The sequence below is a fragment of the Engraulis encrasicolus genome, chromosome 9 (assembly GCF_034702125.1).
Source record: "Engraulis encrasicolus isolate BLACKSEA-1 chromosome 9, IST_EnEncr_1.0, whole genome shotgun sequence".
NCBI classification, from domain to species: domain Eukaryota; kingdom Metazoa; phylum Chordata; class Actinopteri; order Clupeiformes; family Engraulidae; genus Engraulis; species Engraulis encrasicolus.
This window is the reverse complement of record NC_085865.1, coordinates 32,016,222-32,036,221: the sequence shown is the minus strand read 5'-3', so window position 1 is coordinate 32,036,221 and position 20,000 is coordinate 32,016,222. Positions and strand designations below refer to the sequence as shown.

The window sequence follows — 20,000 nt, the reverse complement described above, 5'->3', positions numbered from 1 at the left end:
GAGTCCCCCTCACTGTTTATTTCATGTTTGCTGCAGTCTCTGTTATTTGGCTGATTTGGATTTGATCTCAACCAGCTTTAGAATGGCCGTCTATGAGCACCTGCAACTCTGTTCTTAAAATCAACTTTAACATTTGTTTTCGAAAGTCTACAGCTCACAAAGTGGTTAGGGGTGTTCACTAGCAGTCCCTAACAAGTTTCAAGGCAAAATTTGGCTTCTGTCATTTTTTATTTGCCATTTTGTGAAAGAAAGTGAAAGTGAAAGTGAAACTTAATTTACAAATTGCTACATAAAACACACATAAAACATGACAGATGCCATATTTCGCTACAAAAATTGCTAAGGAACACCAGTGAATACTGTTGAACACTTGCTGAGTTGCATATACTTCAAAACAAATGTTAAAGGTGATTTTAAGAACAGAGTTGCAGGTGCCCATAGACGGCCATTCTAAAGCTAGTTGAGATCAAATCCAAATCAGCCAAATAACAGAGACTGCAGCAATCATGAAATAAACGGTGAGGGGGACTCTAAAACATTGCAGACCACTCAGAAAATGGCCTTAATGTTCAAAAAACTGGACTTCTCCTTTAACAATCATTCTCTCGCTCAGTCTCTCACTCTCTCTCTCTCTCTCTCTCTCTCTTGCGCGCTCTCTCTCTCCCCCTCTCTCTCTCTCTCTTTTCCTCTCTCTCACTCACTCACACTCCGTCATTCTCTTCATCTCAACCCTGTCCTCTGTCTATTTTTCACCGACTCCCACACATTTAATTGGTCTCGTTTGCTTCAATTACTGCCACCTCTTGGCTCTCACCTGTTGTTTTGTGTGTCTGTTTACGCGCGAGATGTGCCACTTCATCTCGGCCCTGTTAACCGGCGTCTTTCACACCCCACCTGCTTGTTTTTTTTAATGAGGCTTTGTTTTTTTAAATTAAAGAAATTCATTCTCACTCTCCATCATCCATCTACTTGGAACGATGCTTGGTTTTCTTATTGTCTTGTGAGTCAGCTGCCCTCTGAGTTTATTGTGTATACGAGTGTGTGCTGATTTCTTGGCATATTGCATCTTCCTACTCTCTGTCTCTGTCTCTGTCTCTGTCTCTGTCTCTGTCTCTGTGTCTGTCTCTCTCTCTCTCTCTCTCTCTCTCTCTCTCTCTCTCTCTCTCTCTCTCTCTCTCTCTCTCTCTCCCTCCTCACACAGCAGGTGTTTGGGGGTATGGTATTGTTGTGCATCATGGTTGTTTTCTGTTAATGTACAACTGTGTTATGATTAAGTTGTTTTAAATCTCTGTCTTGCCTTCCCCCTTCTTATACCTCTCTCTCTCTCTCTCTCTCTCTCTCTCTCTCTCTCTCTCTCGCTCTCTTTCTCTCTCTCTCTCTCTCTCTCTCTCTCTCTCTCTCTCTCTCTCTCTCTCTCTCTGTCCCCCAGGTGTGTGTCGTGTACCCAGTGTGGTGCCACGTCGCCAGGTGTGCGTTGTGAGTGGCAGTGTAACTACACCCAGTGTGGCCCGTGTGCCAGTCTGGCCGTGTGCCCCGTGTGTGTACGCAGCTACCGAGAGGACGACCTCATACTGCAGTGCCGCCTCTGTGACAGGTGAACACACACACACACACACACACACACACACACACACACACACACACACACACACACACACACACACACACACACACACACACACACACACACACACACACACACGGAGAATGCCTTCCCATGAGCACACACTGCCATCCTACACACAAACACACTCTCATTCTATTTTCCCTCTTTTTATCACAGACACTTATGCACATAATGTCCTTCTAAGTCCTCCACACCCAAACACACAGTCACACATTGTCCTTGCAAGACCTCCACAGCTTTCCTCCTTCTATCCCACCCCTCTCTGTTTTGTCTCTTTTTTGTCTAACATTATCTCTCCTCTTATACTTTTCCTTTTGGACATTTCTGTTTATCACCCTTCTCAACCTCCCCTCTCCACACACCCACAGACTATTTTTCTCAATCCCATGACAGCCCCCTGCCCGCATCATGACCACTGGCTCCCTCCATCACCCTCCCTCATCCTCTTTCTCTCTGTCTGTCTACTCCTCTCAACATCTTTCTTTCGCTCCATCTCCTCTCTCCCTCTCCCCACTCCACCACCTCTCATCTCTCTCTCTCTTGTGCTCTCTCTCTCTCTCACTCACTCACTCACCCACAGACACACACACACACACACACACACACACACACACACACACACACACACACACACACACACACACACACACAACACACATACACACACACACACACACACACACACACACACACACACACACACACACACACACACACACACACACACACACACACACACACCTCCTCATTTCACTCTCTCACTCGCGCTCTCTCTCGCTCTCTCTCGCTCTCTCTCTCTCTCTCGCTCGCTCTCTCTCTCTCTCTCTCTCTCTCTCTCTCACACACACACACACACACACACACACACACACACACACACACACACACACACACACACACACACACACACACACACACACACACACACACACACACACACACACACCCCTCCTCCTCTGCCTCATCCCCCGCTGCTTGTTCAGCTCTCCTGTAGTGGAGCCTCGACAAGGTTAGCTGAGGACAGCTGCTGCCAATATGGCGGTATACACACACACACGCACACGCACACGCACACGCACACGCACACACACACGCACACGCACACGCACACGCACACGCACACACACACTACACTGACATGTACACAGTCACACACACACATACTCATGCGCGCACACACACACACACACACACACACACACACACACACACACACACACACACACACACACACACACACACACACACACACACACACACACACACACACACACACACACACACACACACACACACACACACACACACACACACACACACAACGTAAGCTCTCACCGTCTCGCCAGATGCAGCCGCCTTCACGCACCAGCGGGAGCTAATCATGCTACTTTCCAATTAGCAGATTATTGGCGCGCTTAGCATCTGCTAAACATTTGTCCTCTCTCTGTGTCCCTCTCTGTGTGTGTTTGTGCGTGTGTGTGTGGGAGGGTTGTGTGTGTGTATGTGCATGATTTTGTATGTTTGTGTATGCTTGTGTATGCTTGTGTGTGTGTGTGCGTGTGTGTGCGTGTGTGTGCGTGCGTGTGCGTGCGCGTGCGTGCGCGTGCGTGCGCGTGCGTGCGCGTATGTGTGCGTGCGTGTGTGTGCGTGCGTGTGTGTGCGTGTGTGTGTGTGCGCGCGTGTGTGTGTGTGTGTGTGTGTACGCATGGTTATCCAGGTGGGTGCACGCCTCCTGTCAGGGCTTGAACACTGATGAGGATGTGGAGATTGCGGCAGATGACGGATTTGACTGCACCATGTGCAGACTACACTTAGCCGGCCCAGGTCAGTATCCAGATCTACCGCACAGTTAGTACACACGCACGCACGCACGCACACACACACACACACCATGTTATCTTAGTATAATAATGACCTGCTGTTACCTTACATGTACAGTCAATATCCTGTTCCTTAAGTATTTTGTCTTGGTATAATGCAAGAATTACGTTATATACTTTCACCCATCTTTCCACTCCGTCAGTAGCTGTTCTATTTGAACCAAACTAAAACGAAAAGCTAGCCATTACACATTGTTATCAGCTGCACTGAGTGAGCTCTATTCATGAATTCTACGCGGGTCAAAGATCTAACGATGCCTTTTCCGCATTATAGTCTTGCGTGGTGGGTGGGGGGAAGGGGGTCGTTAGAGAATCGCGTGCTAACGAGGTCCGTCTCCAAATTAGTGAATGATGCCACAGGCCATTGATCATGCTGCTTCACCCAAGGCAATGCGACTCCAGATCATACGATGCAGCGCTCTGTAATGCGATACGAGGCCATCCCATCTCATCCCATCCCATCCCCCGGCCCAGCCCCCATTCCCTCCATAGAGGCCACTGTCCATTATCTGCTGTTAAAAGGAGCGGAGCTCCGTCTTGTTTGTGCGCATCTCTGTGTCTCTGGTTCCTACTGTATGCTCTACTAATGATGTGCATCACAGAAGAAGACGGCCTAAGCTCCAGCACACAGTGCGGCTGGAGTCTCTGGCACTGTGTGTGTGTGTGTGTGTGTGTGTGTGTGTGTGTGTGTGTGTGTGTGTGTGTGTGTGTGTGTGTGTGTGTGTGTGTGTGTGTGTGTGTGTGTGTGTGTGTGTGTGTGTGTGTGTGTGTGTGTGTGTGTGTGTACGCGTGCGCGTGCGCGTGTGTGTGTGTGTGCGTGCGTTTGTGCATGCGCGTGTGCATTTGTTTGTGCGGTCGTGTGTGTGGCATGTGTGTGCATGTGCAGGGGTGCACATAACTTTTTCCCCGAGTTCCTCATATGCGTACCAGAAAATAGGTTTTGGTATGCACCTCATTGGCGATTTTTTAATGCACATCCAATGAGACCGGGAAAAAAATAGCTGCGTGGTCAAACTACGATTTCGCCGTCTTTCCGTTTTCTGATGTTCAGACGGCGTGTATGCTGTGTCGGGTGTGGGATATGGTGTGAATGAGCGCTGTAGTGACCCAAGTGACGGTGCGCATTCCTTATTTTTGGCGCGCATGCGCACCTGCGTACCAGTTATGTGCACCCCTGTGCATGTGTGTGTTTGTGCATACACCCCCAATCACCACAAAAAAGGAGCTCTAAGTTCTAATAGCGGTGGCTTGTGGAGCTCTCTGTGGTCCAAGCTTCTCACAGCTTCACTAATGAAAACGAATGAGGAAAAAAATGCAGATTGCTGGCATTTCAAATTGCTCCACAGCCAAGCCAGTTCTGGTCTCTCTCCCCTCCCCCATTCACCTCCAGTCTCTGGCATACCAGGTCAGCCATTCACAGCTCCCATATGCTGGCCATCAGCGCTAATGAGCATTGTGTGTGTGTGTGTGTGTGTGTGTGTGTGTGTGGGGTTTTGACAGGTGGTGTGACGGTGATGCTCAGTGATCGGAGCGAAACTCCCATCGTGGCACAGATCATCACCAAAGTGAAAGAGCCAGGTACACACACACACACACACACAAACACACACACACACACACACACACACACACACACACACACACACACACACACACACACACACACACACACACACACACACACACACACACACACACACACACACACACACACACACACACATGGAGAGCCTGATACCTTCTTTCCAGGAGATATGTCTGTTTGTTCAGACACACTCCTGTGAACACACATCCACACTGTTTGATGTATAATATTTGCACTCCTGTCTCGCTCGCTGAGTGAGTTTTCAACATGAACAAAAAGATCTTTTTCAAAGCTGGGTAGGTATTTATGCGTGCTGGGCTGATATTGTTTCAGCTCTCAGAAACACAAGTCCAGAGCTCTTCAGAATTGAAGAGACATGAATTTTACTAGAATCAGTTATCTAGCTATCAGCCTTTGTGTCTCAGTGTGTCTGTTTCTCTCTCAGTGTCTCAGTGTCTCAGTGTCTCTCTCTCTCTCTCTCTCTCTCTCTCTCTCTCTCTCTCTCTCTCTCTCTCTCTCTCTCTCTCTCTCTCTCTCTCTCTCTCTCTCTGCATCACATCTGAAGAGGGATGGATCCAGAGAAAAAATATATAACGAAAACTTTGGCAGTGGATACCTACTGTAGTTAGACTGAAGTATATCTGTAAAATCTCAACTGTATCCTGTGTCCACTTCAGTACCTGCATGTGCGTGCTTTGTTTTTAATCTCTCTCTTCCTCTCTCTCTCTCTCTCTCTCTCTCTCTCTCTCTCTCTCTCTCTCTCTCTCTCTCTCTCTCTCTCTCTCTCTCTCTCTCTCTCTCTCTCTCTCTCTCTCTCTCTCCCCCCATCTCTCCATCTTCCCCGTCCTATAGAGTTCCAGAAGACGTACACCCAGGACGGAGTGTGTCTGACGGAGTCGGGCCTGAACCAGCTGCAGTCCCTATCGGCCCCGGCCCAGAGGCGGCGGCGGCCCAAGCCCAAACTCAAGCTGAAGATCATCAACCAGAACAGCGTGGCCGTGCTCCAGACGCCGCCCGACCCGCTCTCCGAACTGTCCCGTGACGGGGACCTGGACGATGGGAGAGGTGAGTTCTGCGGACCCTTTGATGAAGTAATTATCAATGGGGTCGTGGGTCTGTTCTGACTGTCACATCGAGGAGCCTAGCTCTTTGGTGTAGCGGTCAGAGTCAGAGTTTGGTACTGCAGAACGCCCAGGTTCGAGTGCTGTTAGGGCAGTTCTACTCCCCTTCACTACACCCCCCAGTGTCTTGTATATGATTTCCTTGATTTTATTGGATATATGGAAGGATCAGGAAATTACCTTGGGCTGGTATTGAGCCCGGGTGCACAGATGCACACAGAGACAGACACAGAGACAGACAGACTCAAGTACACACACACGCGCGCACGCACACACACGCACGCACACACACAGACAGGGTAATAGTTGGTTATTTTGCTCCAGCGTGTTGAGAGGGTTTGAGTGCATGCTGCTTCTCTCCACTGTGAATCCTCCCCTACTGCTGCACTGCTGACTTTGAAAAGCCGCACAGACACGGACACATTAAGCAACTTCAAGGCATCATGCTCTATTGGGCTTTAAGCAAAAGGGGAAAAAATAACATGGCAGACAGAAAATTGAAATGGAAGGAGGAAAGTGTGTGTGTTTTTGGGGTGTTTTTTTTTTAAGTGGACAGAAATAGGAGGCATTTATTAATTGCATTAAAAACATTAAAACCCCTCTGAATCAAATCTATTTAAAGAGCTGTGTAATGAAAGAGGACAGATTGAAAGAAAGAAATACAGAGAGCACAAGAGAGAGAGAGTGAGAAAAGGCCGAGTGCAACCAAAAAAAAAATGAAAAAGCAAATGAGTGAGAGTGAGCGGAATGAGTGAGCGAGGATGGGGGGGATGTGGTGGAGTGATTAAAGGGAGGGAGGGTGGTGGTGGTGGTGGTGGTGGTGGTGGAGGAGTGTGGGGCATGTAATGAATTTGACTTGGAGAGGGAAGAAAGGCTTTGAAAACAGCAGTCAGCAAATTACACCTGCCTTGGCATTTCTGAGCGGAGCGCGGCGGGGCTGAGGAGAGTAGATGAGGTGGAGTAAGTGAGGGTTTGGTGGTGCGGGGGTAGGGTAGGGGGGCTATCCATCAGTGCAGAACTGGAGGAGTGTGTGTGTGTGGAGGGGGAGGTGGGGGGGTATAGGGGGGTCAGGCAGGGGGTAATAACCAAGAACTGGGCCATGGTTTTAACCCTTTCAGCCCCCACCAGTCCAGTCATGCCTGCCTGCCAAGAGCTAGGAGCCGACTGTGCAGCCTGCCCATCCATATTAATGGTGCTGACCCTGGCTGAATGAGATGGCTGATGGATGGCTGATGGATGGATGGATGGATGGATGGATGGATGGATGCTGTCAGACGGGTGCAGATATGCAGATGATGGTGTGTTGTGTCGTCCATAGTAAACAGTCATGCCTTATTCATGGTCAGGGCCATTTGGTCCATAGGAGCAGAGGAGGAGGAGGAGGAGCAGGAGGAGCAGCAGGAGTCCTTGGGGTGCATCATGGCATGCATGTGTGATTGGACTTGGGCTTCTCTTCAGGGTGCGTTGTCCGTGCCTGGTGGTTGCTGTGCCATAGAGGCCAGCCTATGCAGATTGTCACTTATGCATGTGTATTTTTAGGTGCGGTAAGATGGGCAGGAGGCTGTGTGCTGGTTGTTGTAGAGGTAGATGGGGGTGGGGGGTGTATTTGGGAGATTGGCGGGGGCTCTGTAAAGGTGGGAATGTAGGTAGATGCATGGCGTATGTAATGGGGTACATTATGGAGATGGGGGGGGGGATGTGTGAGTGTGCGGTGAGGAGGGGTGGGGTAGGGGCTTTTATGAATGTAGTTGGGATGGTCGGTATTGGCTGTCATGTATGTAGATAGGAGCCATGGCACGTATAACGACCGTAAATAGGGACGTGTCTGCAGTGATGGTTGTCTATTTAGATGGTGTGTGTAATGGCGGCTGTGTATGTGGATGCAGCAGGGTGCTGCTTGACGTCATGTATGTAGATTAGGGTGCATCAGTTGCCCCCTATGAAAAGATATCGCCTTGGCCCTATAGTAAAAATGTTCTACACCCAGTAAAAACACACTGTGTAAAATATTTTGAAATTTGGATGAAGTCTACCGGGGCCACCAGCCCCATGAAAATGGAAAATAGTGGTGATAGTCAGAATCTTGGAATAGAAATGGACATTTTGCTGCACAAAGCTACCCTATAAAAAACATATTGTCTCAGCTCTGTGATAAAAATGTTCTATGCACAGTAAAATCACTCTGTGTAAAATATTTTGAAATTTGGATGAAGTCTACCGGGGCCACCAGCCCCATGAACATAGAAAATAATGGTGATAGTCAAAATCTTGGATAGAAACAGGGATGGACTGGCCATCTGGCATGGCGGGCATTTCCCAGTGAGCCCCGCACCCTCGTGGGCCCCCATTTTTTTATTTTTTACATTACTGAAAATAGGGGCCCATGAGGGTGCGGGGCCCACCAGTGAGTCAGTTCTCCGGCACTAATAATCTCCTTAAATCCAAAAGTGCCCGGGCCCTATTTATCACCCAGTCCAACCCTGAATAGAAATTGACATTTTGCTGCATAAAGCTACCCTATAAAAACATATTGCCTCAGCTGTGTGATAAAAAAAGTTCTATGCACAGTAAAATCACTCTGTGGAAAATGTGTTGAAATTTAGATTAATTCTACTGGGTCCACCAGGCCCATGAAAATACAAAGCAATGGTGATAGTGATGGGCAACCTGGATTCCAAAGTCCAGTGCCACATATTCCAAATATAGCCAATATAATGAACCAGCTGACCCACTGCCAGTATCAAGCAAGAGATTGCGAAGTTGTATGACTTTTGTGTGCTTCACCTGTGGGCCTACAGGATTGTACAGGCAGCTGTTAATACCTGGTGGAGCATCTGTACTAAAGCTGTGAATGCTCCTTGGAATGACTTGTGTTTTTTTTAAAGAAATCCCTGCAGTAGTTCAATAGAGTACATACAATACAACTGTATGTGATGTTGGAAAGAGTGGCTTCCCAAAACCTGTACTTAAGTGGCTTCTAGGGATGTCATGGGTATCACCAGGTCCAGAGTCCATTGCCAAGGGCCTCTCAGGTAAGTTATGGTACTCATCTGATGGAGTAAAGTGAAATACTACCACAGGCGATGGGATAAAAAAGTAATGGCACTCTTCAATACAGTTGTATTGACTGCTTTGTAGCCTAGGCATTCCAAGGAACATTCACAGCTTTGGTACAGATGTTCCTCCATGAATTGTAGGCCCACACAGGTGAAACACACAAATATAACAGTCATGCAGCTTTGCAATCTCTTGCTTGATACTAGCAGTGGTCCAAGGCAGCAAGGAATTGATATTGTGTTGCAAAAGAGCAAATTTGCCTAAATATAGCAGTTTGACCATCAGTCTGTCCTGAGACTGAAGTCTGTGTAAGTGGATCGACTGAATACACAACCTGCTTAGATATTCCTTCTGTTTGTGCTCCCAATACAGGTGATCTCACTAATTACCTCATCAACCTGGCTTAAGTGGTAATTAGGCTCAGCTGGTTCATTATATTGGCTGGGGCAAATGTGTCACGCGGTTTGTCCACCTCTGTTTTAAGATAATGGCAAACCAAGATTCAAAAGCTACAATCCAGTGCCACATATTTCAAATTACCTGGTTTTACCTGTCCAATTGCCCTAACTGGAAAGGTAAAACTAGGTATGTCATTTGGAATATGTGGCACTGGACTTCAGCTTTGGAATCCAGGTTGCCCATCACTATCACCATTATTTTGTATTTTCATGGGCCTGGTGGACCCGGTAGAATTCATCTAAATTTCAACATATTTTACACAGAGTGATTTTACTGTGCATAGAACATTTTTATCACAGGGCTGAGACAATATGTTTTTCATTGGGTAGCTTTATGCAGCAAAATGTCCATTTCTATTCCTAGATTCTGACTATCACTATTATTTTCTATTTTCATGGGGCTGGTGGCCCCGGTAGACTATATCCAAATTTCAAAATATTTTACACAGTGTGTTTTTACTGGGTGTAGAACATTTTTACTATAGGGCCAAGGCAATATCTTTTCATAGGGGGCATCTGATGCACCCTAATGTAGATGTAGATGGGCAGAGCATACATATCGCGCAGCCCTTCAAAGGCAAAGTGGAATAAAGGCAAGAAAAAGCCCCCACCCCCCTCAGCAATGGTTGTGTTTGTGGTTGTGTGTGTAGAAGGTGGGGGCTGTATGTAGAGGGCCTTTTCATAGTGAGACACTATGGATTTTACAGATGGAGATGTGCTGTAGATCAGTAGTTCTCAACTGGAACAGTCTTGGGACCCACCATTTTCCACTCTCATTCGGTCGCGACCCAATTTTTTTAGCGTTCAAGTCATTTCAATGCGATTCTCAAAATGTAACCAAGACTCGAATGACTGGTTGCACGCTATCTAACTCACATTAACATTCAGATTGTATCTAAGACAACAGATGACACGGAGTTCACTAGCCTATCAAAATAAAAGTTGTAAATTGTCAGGAAAAGTTGGATTTTTTTTTTTTTTTTTTTAGAATTATGGTTTTTTTTACAGCTAGGCTCCGCGACCCACCCATGACCCCTCTGCGACCCACTTTTGGGTCGCGACCCACCAGTTGAGAAACACTGCTGTAGAGAGGGTTTTGTTCAAGGATAGATAACTGCACGGGCTCAGGCCCAGAGGCCTAAAGGGTGGTTTATGCCTCCAGTCCAGCGTCCCTGCGTCGTAATGCAGTGAGCCGCGCAGTTAACGTAGTGAAGCCCCCCCCATCACGCAGGTACTCTGGGGCACCTCCCCAAAATTGTGTCTCGACGCAGGGAGCGACGGCGTGAAAGGGCGAAAATAGGTCTCTGATTGGTCCTCTCGACCAGCCTGCTCTGTCCTCGAGTCGAGAACAAGCGCTACTTCCTTGTTCTAACCTTCGTCGGTCTACGGACTGTGAGCTCTTCATTAAATAAGTTGCCCGTGCTTTGTTGTTTGATTTATTTACACGAACCAAAGACAACACATGCGCTTGCAAGTTACGACGCTGAAGTTATTTGGACAGTTGAACAGTGGTTCCGAGGTCGAGGAAACATTCCGCTTCGTCCTCGACAAATGAGCCACTTCTTTGTTCCAAACTACCACTGTGGCTGCCAGTGCGATCAAACATGCACGTGATATAAAGATTTAATGTTTCATTTTCATTCTCGTCGAGTCTGTGATGCTAAAAAACAACCGACACGTCTAGTTTACTCTTTGTATTGAAGGCAGTTTCAGCGTGGAATGACATCGCGCAGACCGTGCTTCAAAACAGGGCATAAACCAATATTAACTGCATCATGGCTGCGACAAGTTCACTCTGTGGCACAAGTAGGAAGCATAACCCGCCCTTAAGAGTCCAGGGGGCGCTGAAGCCAAAGCCTCTATATTACCATTCATATCATGCATTAAAATCACACTTTTAACAACTGTGTTTTATCATTTTCTTGGGGGCAACCTAGCCTGGGAACTCCCATACTGCCTTTAGTTCTACACAATCGTTTTGATCTGAAAGACAAATCTCACTTGTGATTTGGTCTGGTGGTAACCAAGCAAGGGGCAACCCCCCCGGAGCCCCAACAATATAGGGTCCGTAACATCTGGCCTAAAACCCTGATTTTTTTTTTTTTGTAAAGTAACAATTCTGTTAGAAGGGGGGCCCTTATTGTTGTCTGGCACAGGGGCCCATGAAGTCATAATCCACCCCTGGCTGTGTTTATATGGCTGGTTGTGTGTTCATGTGGAGGTGGGGGCGGGGGCAGGGTGGGGGTGTGTGTGTGAGTGGTGGTTAATGGATGTTGTGTAACTGGATTCTGTAGCTTATTTGGACTGGAGACTTGGCTGAACTGCAGACGTGGGCTCTCAGCGATCCCTTCTGCTTTGTTTGTTGCACATACAAATGGAACATATGGAGACGCATGCACACAAACGCATGCAAACACACACACACACACACACACACACACACACACACACACACACACACGCACAAATGAACAAACGCACGCACGTTTTTGAACAAAGAACCAGCAGGTGCCCGCTATAGGCAGCGATGACTGTGGCCATACTAGAGCACGAGCGCGAGCGTGCACACACACACACACACACACACACACACACACACACACACACACACACACACACACACACACACACACACACACACACACACACACACACACACACACACACAGAAAGACTCCTCATTAAAATTGCATCAGACGACTCCACATGGCTGTGGGGAAGTGCGTTTGTATTGCTCACAATTTACATTCGCAACTTCAGTGTATCCATAAAAATATTACTCTGCTCTGAGTCACTTCAATGTGTGTGGTAAATACCACATTAATGTAAGAGTAAAGTGTATGCTACAGTATGTTAAGTTTGGGTATTTTCATTCAATTTTAATGTGCTTTTATCTACTAGGCCCTTGTTGTTTTGTATGTGTGTGCGCGTGTCTGTGTGTGCGTTAAGGCTGTAACGATATTGCATCGAACCGAGGGATCGCGGTACACAGACCCACGAACCCCTATCGCGAACCTTCCTCGCTGAATCGCGATGCGCCCTTTCAAAGTTGTTACCCCATCAGTCTCGAAAACAGCAGGATACAGGCCAATACATTGCATATGCGCTTAAAAAAGACAAGTACAACATGTTTCCTGACTAAATATGACCAGTGTTGTTTTCAGTTAATGTTTGGATGTTAATTGGATAATGTTTGATAATGTGAGACAGTTGTTATATAGGCTACCTACTGGAACCCTTCTCTCTCCGTCTGTCTCTCTCACACATGGTCAGCATCTCAGCATGATATGATCTCAGCCTATTAATAATTAGCCTATTTTTCCTTGGTGAACTAATATCCCTTATTTCTCTGTGTTGTGCTTTGATGTCAACACCTGGGGAACAGGTTGCAGTGGTAGGCCTATATCTGCAACATCATTTAGTAGACCTACAAAATTAATGTAGGCAGGTAAATGCAAAAAGAAAGCGTAGGCATTTATATAAATATATAATTTATTTTCTTCTTATTTTTCCCCTTTTGAAAAATCATGGGGCGTATCGAACCGTGGGTCATATATCGTGATACAAACCGAATTGTGGGTTGAGTGTATCGTTACAGCCTTAGTGTGCGTGTATGTTTGTGCGTGTGTGCATGTGTGTACGTGTGCGTGTGTGCAAGTGTGTGCGCATGTTTTGTTTGCATGTTTTGTGCGTGTGCGTGTTGTACGTGTGTGTGTGTGTGTGTGTGTGTGTGTGTGTGTGTGTGTGTGTGTGTGTGTGTGTGTGTGTGTACGTGTGTGTGTATGTATGCACAAGTCTGTGTGTGTGTGTGTGTGTGTGTGTGTGTATATGTGTGTTGTACGTGTATGTTTAATGTTTATTGTGTGTGTGTGTGTGTGTCCACATCTTCAGAGGGTGACCTGCTTATGGACTGCGAGGGCAAGTCGGACTCCAGCCCCGAGCGAGAGCACGCGGAGGTGGACGCCAAGGGGGAGGAAGGGGCCGACGGGTGCAAGAAGAGGAAGAGGAAGCCATACCGGCCAGGTAAGACAAGACACGTCACATCACGAGAAACCAGCCTGGAGGGAGAGAAGCCATGGAGGGAGATGCGTTGAAATGGAGGGAGAAAGATGAAGGGAAATGAAGGGAAAACGAAAGAGAGTGACTTGAAGAGGAAACTAGCCAGGAGGGCGAGAAAGCGCAAAGGAATGGAGTTGGGTGGGGTAGGTGGGGGGAAGCAGGTGAGTTAGAGTGAGCAAGAACCCTACTGGCCCGAAGAGAGAAGACTAGCAAGGATGGACAGAAGCAAAGAGCAGGGAGGGATGGAGTGAGAGCGAGAGTTAACATGAGAGGAGATGTGTTGAAAGGGAGGGAGAAAGAGATGAGGGGAGACAGAGGAGATGGAGAGAAGTCTGAAAGTCTGAGAGAAGTCTGAGTCTGAAAGAGAGAGCAAGAGGAAGTCTCTCTGGCCAGGTATGAGACATTAGCGATGGCAAGTCTACACAGAGCATTAAACACGAGAGGAGTGATGGAAGGAAAATGATTGTTGAAACTAAAGAAATCAGAGAGAGAGAGAGAGCTGTTGGCCACCTAAGAGTGAGAGAGAGAGGGAGAGGAAGAGAGAGAGAGAGAGGGAGAGAGAGCCATGTAAGAGATTGAGAGAGAACAGCCAGGCTAGACAGAAAGCAAGGTACAAGGGCCATACGAGTGAACACAGAGGAAAGTGAATGTCGGCCAGGTAAGAGATGCATAGAGACTTACCAGGCTGGAGAGAAGGAAGGGGCCGAGGGCCATACCTAGTGGAGTGAAGACTAAGTGGATGGATGAGAGAATAGGGATGAGAACAGAGGAAGTGGAGAGAGAGATGGGCCAGGACAGACAGAAGGCAAGGGGCAAGGGCCGCACGAGATGGAGGGAGCACAAGAGAAGAGTGGATGGTAGACGAGCCAGGCAAGTCAAGTTTAGAGAGGGAGAAAGAGAGGGGTAGAGATGAATGAGAGAGAGAGTGAGAGTGTGTGAGAGTGAGAGCAGGGGTTGAGATGGAGCGAGAGAGAGAGAGAGAGCAGGGGTAGAGATGGAGAGAGAGAAAGAGAGAGAGGGTTCGAGATGCAGAGAGGGTAGTGAGGGGAGGGCAGAGGGAAAGAGAAAAGGCTCTTATGGAAGAGGACAGCTCCAGTGGACTGTGAAATGGCACGGCCGCTAAGTAGCGTCCCGCAGCGCACTGCTCTTTAAAGCCTCCGCTCTCAAGAAGGAGACGCTTCTGGAAAACAGCACTCCTCTCCTCCTCCTCTCCTCTTTTCCTTCTCTCTCTCTCTCTCTCTCTCTCTCTCTCTCTCTCTCTCTCTCTCTCTCTCTCTCTCTCTCTCTCTCTCTCTCTCTCTCTCTCTCTCCTATCCTCTCTCTCTCTTTCTCTTTCTGTCGCTCTCTGTCTCTGTCTCTGTCTCTCTCTCTCTCTCTCTCTCTCTCTCTCTCTCTCTCTCTCTCTCTCTCTCTCTCTCTCTCTCTCTCTCTCTCTCTCTCTCTCTCTCTCTCCTTCCCTCCCTCACTTCCCATTTCCCCCTCTCTCTTTCTCTCTCTCTCTTTCTCTCTTTCTCTCTCTCTCTCTCTCTCTACCGCCCCTCCCCCCTTCAACTCTCTCCCATCAGTCCCACTCAGTTGGGAATGTTCCAGTTTATGTTCTACCATTTGCGTACTGTTTTTAAAACTGTGTGTGCGTGCGTGATGGGGGAGGGGGCTGGGTAAGGGTGTGTGTATGTAGGGAGTGGTAGTTGTGGCTGGATGGGGTCTCCTTTCGGACCCCCCCCCCCATGGCTAGACACCCACCCAAACAGATACAGCTGCTGCTGCCAGCCCGTTTCATCTCACACCATTGCCCTCACTCTCCACACATACGCCGAGACGCGCAGCGAGACACACAGACATACACAGACGCACACACGCAGACACACACAGGTGTATCAGCAGTGTATCTTACATATGTTTTATTTCTCTTCAATTGTTCTAGTAGTAAAGCAGATGATCTTGCTTTTCTGCTTCATCTTATCAAGTGTCAAAGGGGTTGTATAAGGGGAAGCATAGCACAGAGCTAACACTTGTAAAGGCATGGCCTCAAATGACATGCACAGTTTATTCTCTGTTTATGGTTCATTCAGAAACCCATCTAAGCATGAATGTGTTGCTTGAGTTTTTGTTTCCATTGTGCATGCATGCTCGTGCGTGTGTGTGTTTGTGTGTGTGTGAGAGAGACATGACAAGGATGTTATTATGCAAATGGTCAGTGCAGCATTTTCCTCAGCAGTGGTTTGTGTGGAGTGTAGTAGCACTTGAGGCATGCTGCAGCAGGCTCCTTTTGCCCTCTATGTGGGTGACGTGAAAGAGAATGAGCTCCATTGTGGTTGCAGTGCACAAGCTCTGGTCTCTACACAGATTCCCATTGATGTGTGTGTGTGTGCGTGCGTGCGTGTTTGCGTGTTTGCGTTTTTGTGCCCTTGTGTGTGTCTGCTTGTATGTGCGTAAGTGTGTGTATTTGTGTGCGTGCTTGTGTATACGTAAGTGCGTCTCTGTGTGTGCGTGCCTGCTTGTGTGTGCGTGCGTGCGTGCTTGTGTGTACGTGCTTGTGTGTGCATGCTTGTATGTGCATGCTTGCGTGTGCGTGCGTACATGCGCGCGCGTGTGTATGTGTGTGTCATGCATGTGCATGTGTGTGAGTGTGCGCAAGAGAGAGGGAGTGTTTCAGGAGAGAGGGCAAATGTAAAATTTATTCAGGTCAGTTGGTCCCATTTTTCCTGTCTGAGGTGACCAGAATAAAACAGAGACCTTGCACAAGCTAACAAGTATGCACTCCGACTAGGAACACACAGACATAGTTTCAGCTCGGAGAGACTGCTTTTAACCGCTACCTGCGTACCCAAGCCTACCGACAGTACTCCCCCAGCAGAAAAAGCACAACTGAGTCACTAGAAATAGAACTGACAGAAGACCTGTGTTTGTGCCTATTTCTGATCAAATTGAATCCAAAAGCACAGGTCCCAGATCTGTCAAGGAAGGCGTAACTTAAAAAAGCCAATACAGGGGTTTCGATGACTCTACTTGTAACCTTTTCTAGCCCCCTGCCCCCAATCTTCACCGCTAATAGACGAAGAAAAATATATTGCTCAGCTGTCTCAGAGGCAAAGTCTGTTAAGAAAATCGCGTTGCGTACTGTATGAGGGCTTGTGTTTCATGTGACGTTCGCGTCATGTTATGGTGCGTACATTATAATATAAATCACATTTTATTTAGCCGCAAATGAAAAAGCCACATGTTCCGTTCCATGCCTGGTTTTTGTGGCTCGGGCTCGCGGGGCAGTGGGAGTGTAGGGACAGGGGGGCGGGGAAGGGAGCCTGGGAGAGTAGCAGGGGTGGTGGTGGTGGTGGCGGCGGTGGTAGTAGTGGAAAGTGATCGTGGTGGTGGTGGAAAAGTGGCTCCCCATCCGTCGGTTTATGAAAATATTGCACTCAGTCTTGCACGGTCTAATATTGGCTTTAAAGTGTGTGCGTGTGTGCGTGCGTGTGTGCGTGCGTGTGTGCGTGCGTGTGTGCGTGCGTGTGTGCGTGCGTGTGTGCGTGTGTGTGTGCGTGTGTGTGTGTGTGTGTGTATTTGTGTGTCTGCGTGTGTGTGTGTGTGTGTGTGTGTGTGTGTGTGCGTGCGCGCTTGTGTCCTCATCTGCTTGTGTGAGTCTGTCTGTCTGTCTGTGTCTGTTAGCTAAAGCAGATGGTGTGTGTGTGTGCATGTGCGTGTGCGTGCGTGTGCGTGTGCGTGTGCGTGTGCGTGTGCGTGTGTGCGTGTGTGCGTGTGTGCGTGTGTGCGTGTGTGCGTGTGTGTGTGTGTGTGTGTGTGTATAAATGTGTGTGGGAGACTGTCTAAGCCCAGCAAAGGATAGTGGATGATATTTTTGTGATTGTTGGATGGTGTGTGCTCTTGCTGCTGTGTGTGTGCATGGGTACATGGGTACGTGTGTGTGTGTGTGTGTGTGTGTGTGTGTGTGTGTGTGTGTGTGTGTGTGTGTGTGTGTGTGTGGTGTTTGTGTGTGTGTGTTGTGTGTGTGTGTGTGTGTGTGTGTGTGTGTGTGTGGGTGGTTGTGGGTGTGGGTGTGGGTGTGGGGGTGGGTGCTTGCATGCATGCGTGCTGTCCCGTGTGTGTGCGAGGCAGAGAGATGGAGAGAGCAAGATGACAAAAGAGCAGTGGGACGTCAGCACATGTGCACTGTGCTGCCTGGTCTTGCCCGCCACAGAACAGAATAGAACAGAACAGAACAGAAGCCCCATTTCTCAGGTGCTCCTATTTCTGGAGCCGAGGCGGCCGACACTGATCACAGAACACAGCAGAGCGGAGCAGAAGGAGAACGACACAGAGAGGAGATGGAAATAGAGGAAGAGAGATTGGGGGGAAGGGTGGAAGGGAGGTTAGGGAAGAGGAGGATACAGGGAGAGATAGGAAGTTGGGAGGAGGGATGCTGGAAAGAGATTTAGGAGAGGGGGAAAGAGATGGAGAGGGGAAGGTAGGAGAGAGAAAGGAATGAGAGAGGAGGATGTGGAGAGCGAAGGGGGTGGGGGGGACTGGGAAGCAGGGAGGAGGAGGGTTGTTGGAGGAAGATTTAGACAGACAGAGAAAGAGGTCAAAGAAGAAGAGGGAGGAGGAGGAGGAGGAGGAGGAGGAGGGGGAGGAGGAGGAGGCGGCAAGGACAAGAAGAGGGAAGATGGCTGTTCTAGGGAGAGAGAGAGAGAGAGAGAAGGGGGGGGGGCTGTTGGAGTGAGAGATGGAAGGGGGCGAGGACAAGATTTGGGACTGTGGAATTGAACGAAGGACTGAAGGCAGGATGAGAGGAAGAGTGGTTTGGAAGGAGAAATTGAAGGAGGGAATGAGATAGAAAGGCACAGAGAGAGGTAATAGAGGGAAAGCGGGACAGTGAAGAAGAGGGGGGATGTGAGAGGGAAAGAGGAAGGAATTGTGGGAGAGTCGGAACACGCGAGAGAGGGATAGGCAGAGGGAGAACGAGTGGAGTGGAAGGGGAAAGCGAGGGAGAGAATGAAAAAATGAGGAAAGGCAGAATGAGGAAGAGTGGTGGAAGCAAGGAGAGGGGGTGGGGAGGAGAAAGAGGAAGAAAGGGGACAGTGTACGAGTGGAGTTCAAGGAAGCGAAGGAGAGAGGGACTTGATTACTCAAAATATGAGAAAAGAAGACAAAAATATTTTTGTACATTTTCAACCAAAATACCAACTTTCAACCTCCACAGTGACAACGAAAAGTTGGCCTATATCTTAGGTGAAGGAAAACTTTCCAGGATAGCTGCAAAATATGTTGCAGCATGCCATACCCTGAGAGACAGTGGGGATATTCAGTGTGTGTGTGCGTGCGTGTGTGTGTGTGTGTGTGGGTGGGGGGGGGGGGGGGGGAGGTGTTTTGAATGTCCTTCATATTGTTATGTTGTTGTTCTCTGTAAGCTTTGGCAATACTGTCGCTATACAAACAGGCCTGGCAATAAAGCAAACTTGAATTGAATTGAATGAGAGAGATACATATGGTGGGAGAGTGAAGTGAAGGGGGATGAAAACAAGAGCACAGTGCAGTATAGAGGGATGAATAGTGGAGTTGAAGTGAGGGGAAAGGAAGGAATGAGAAGCAGGGAACGCAGAGGAAAGAAGAGTGGAGTTAGAAACGAGGGATGTAAGTAAGGAAGAAAGGGAATTAGGGAGAAGAGTGGAGTGGAGGCAGACTGTATGGGAGAGAATGAGAGAGAGAAACGGACTGAGAGAGAGAGAGAGAGAGAGAGAGAGAGAGAGAGAGAGAGAGAGAGAGAGAGAGAGAGAGAGAGAGAGAGAGAGAGAGAGAGAGAGAGAGATCGCAGAGGGAGGATGAGTGTTGTGGAAGAGCAGAGGGAGAGAGGGGGAATGAGAAGAAGTGAAGGCTGAGAGGGAGGAAGAGGAGAGTGTACTTGTTAGTTGGAAGCGAGGGATAGCAAAAAGAGAGCTGGCGAAGGCAGAGGAGTAGAGTAGAGGAGGCGAGGGAAAGAAAAGGAAGAGAAGAGTGGAGTGGAGTTGGAGGCCAGTGAAAGACGGGAAGAGAAGACTGTAAAGTGTAGTTGGAGGCGAGGGGAAGAGAAGAGAAGAAAAAAGAAGAGTGTAGAGTGTAGTTTGAGGCGAGGGAAAGAGAAGAGAAGAGACGAGAAGAGTAGAGTGGAACAGGGGATGAGAAGCGTGCAGAGTGTTGTTTAAGGGGAGAGGAAGAGAAGAGAAGACTGTAAAATGTACTTGG

General features: G+C 48.2%; 1 protein-coding gene across 12 annotated transcripts in view; it reads left to right on the top strand.

The window, feature by feature from the left end:
- kmt2ca (lysine (K)-specific methyltransferase 2Ca) overlaps window positions 1-20,000 on the top strand; it is a 244,243-nt gene that overhangs the window by 154,060 nt on the left and 70,183 nt on the right. For all 12 annotated transcript variants that reach the window (XM_063206925.1, XM_063206924.1, XM_063206918.1 and 9 more), the window contains 5 exons: window positions 1,430-1,594; window positions 3,345-3,451; window positions 5,008-5,085; window positions 5,945-6,157; window positions 13,620-13,751. In XM_063206925.1, the coding sequence (XP_063062995.1) occupies window positions 1,430-1,594; window positions 3,345-3,451; window positions 5,008-5,085; window positions 5,945-6,157; window positions 13,620-13,751 (695 nt within the window). The remainder of the gene's footprint in view (window positions 1-1,429; window positions 1,595-3,344; window positions 3,452-5,007; window positions 5,086-5,944; window positions 6,158-13,619; window positions 13,752-20,000) is intronic.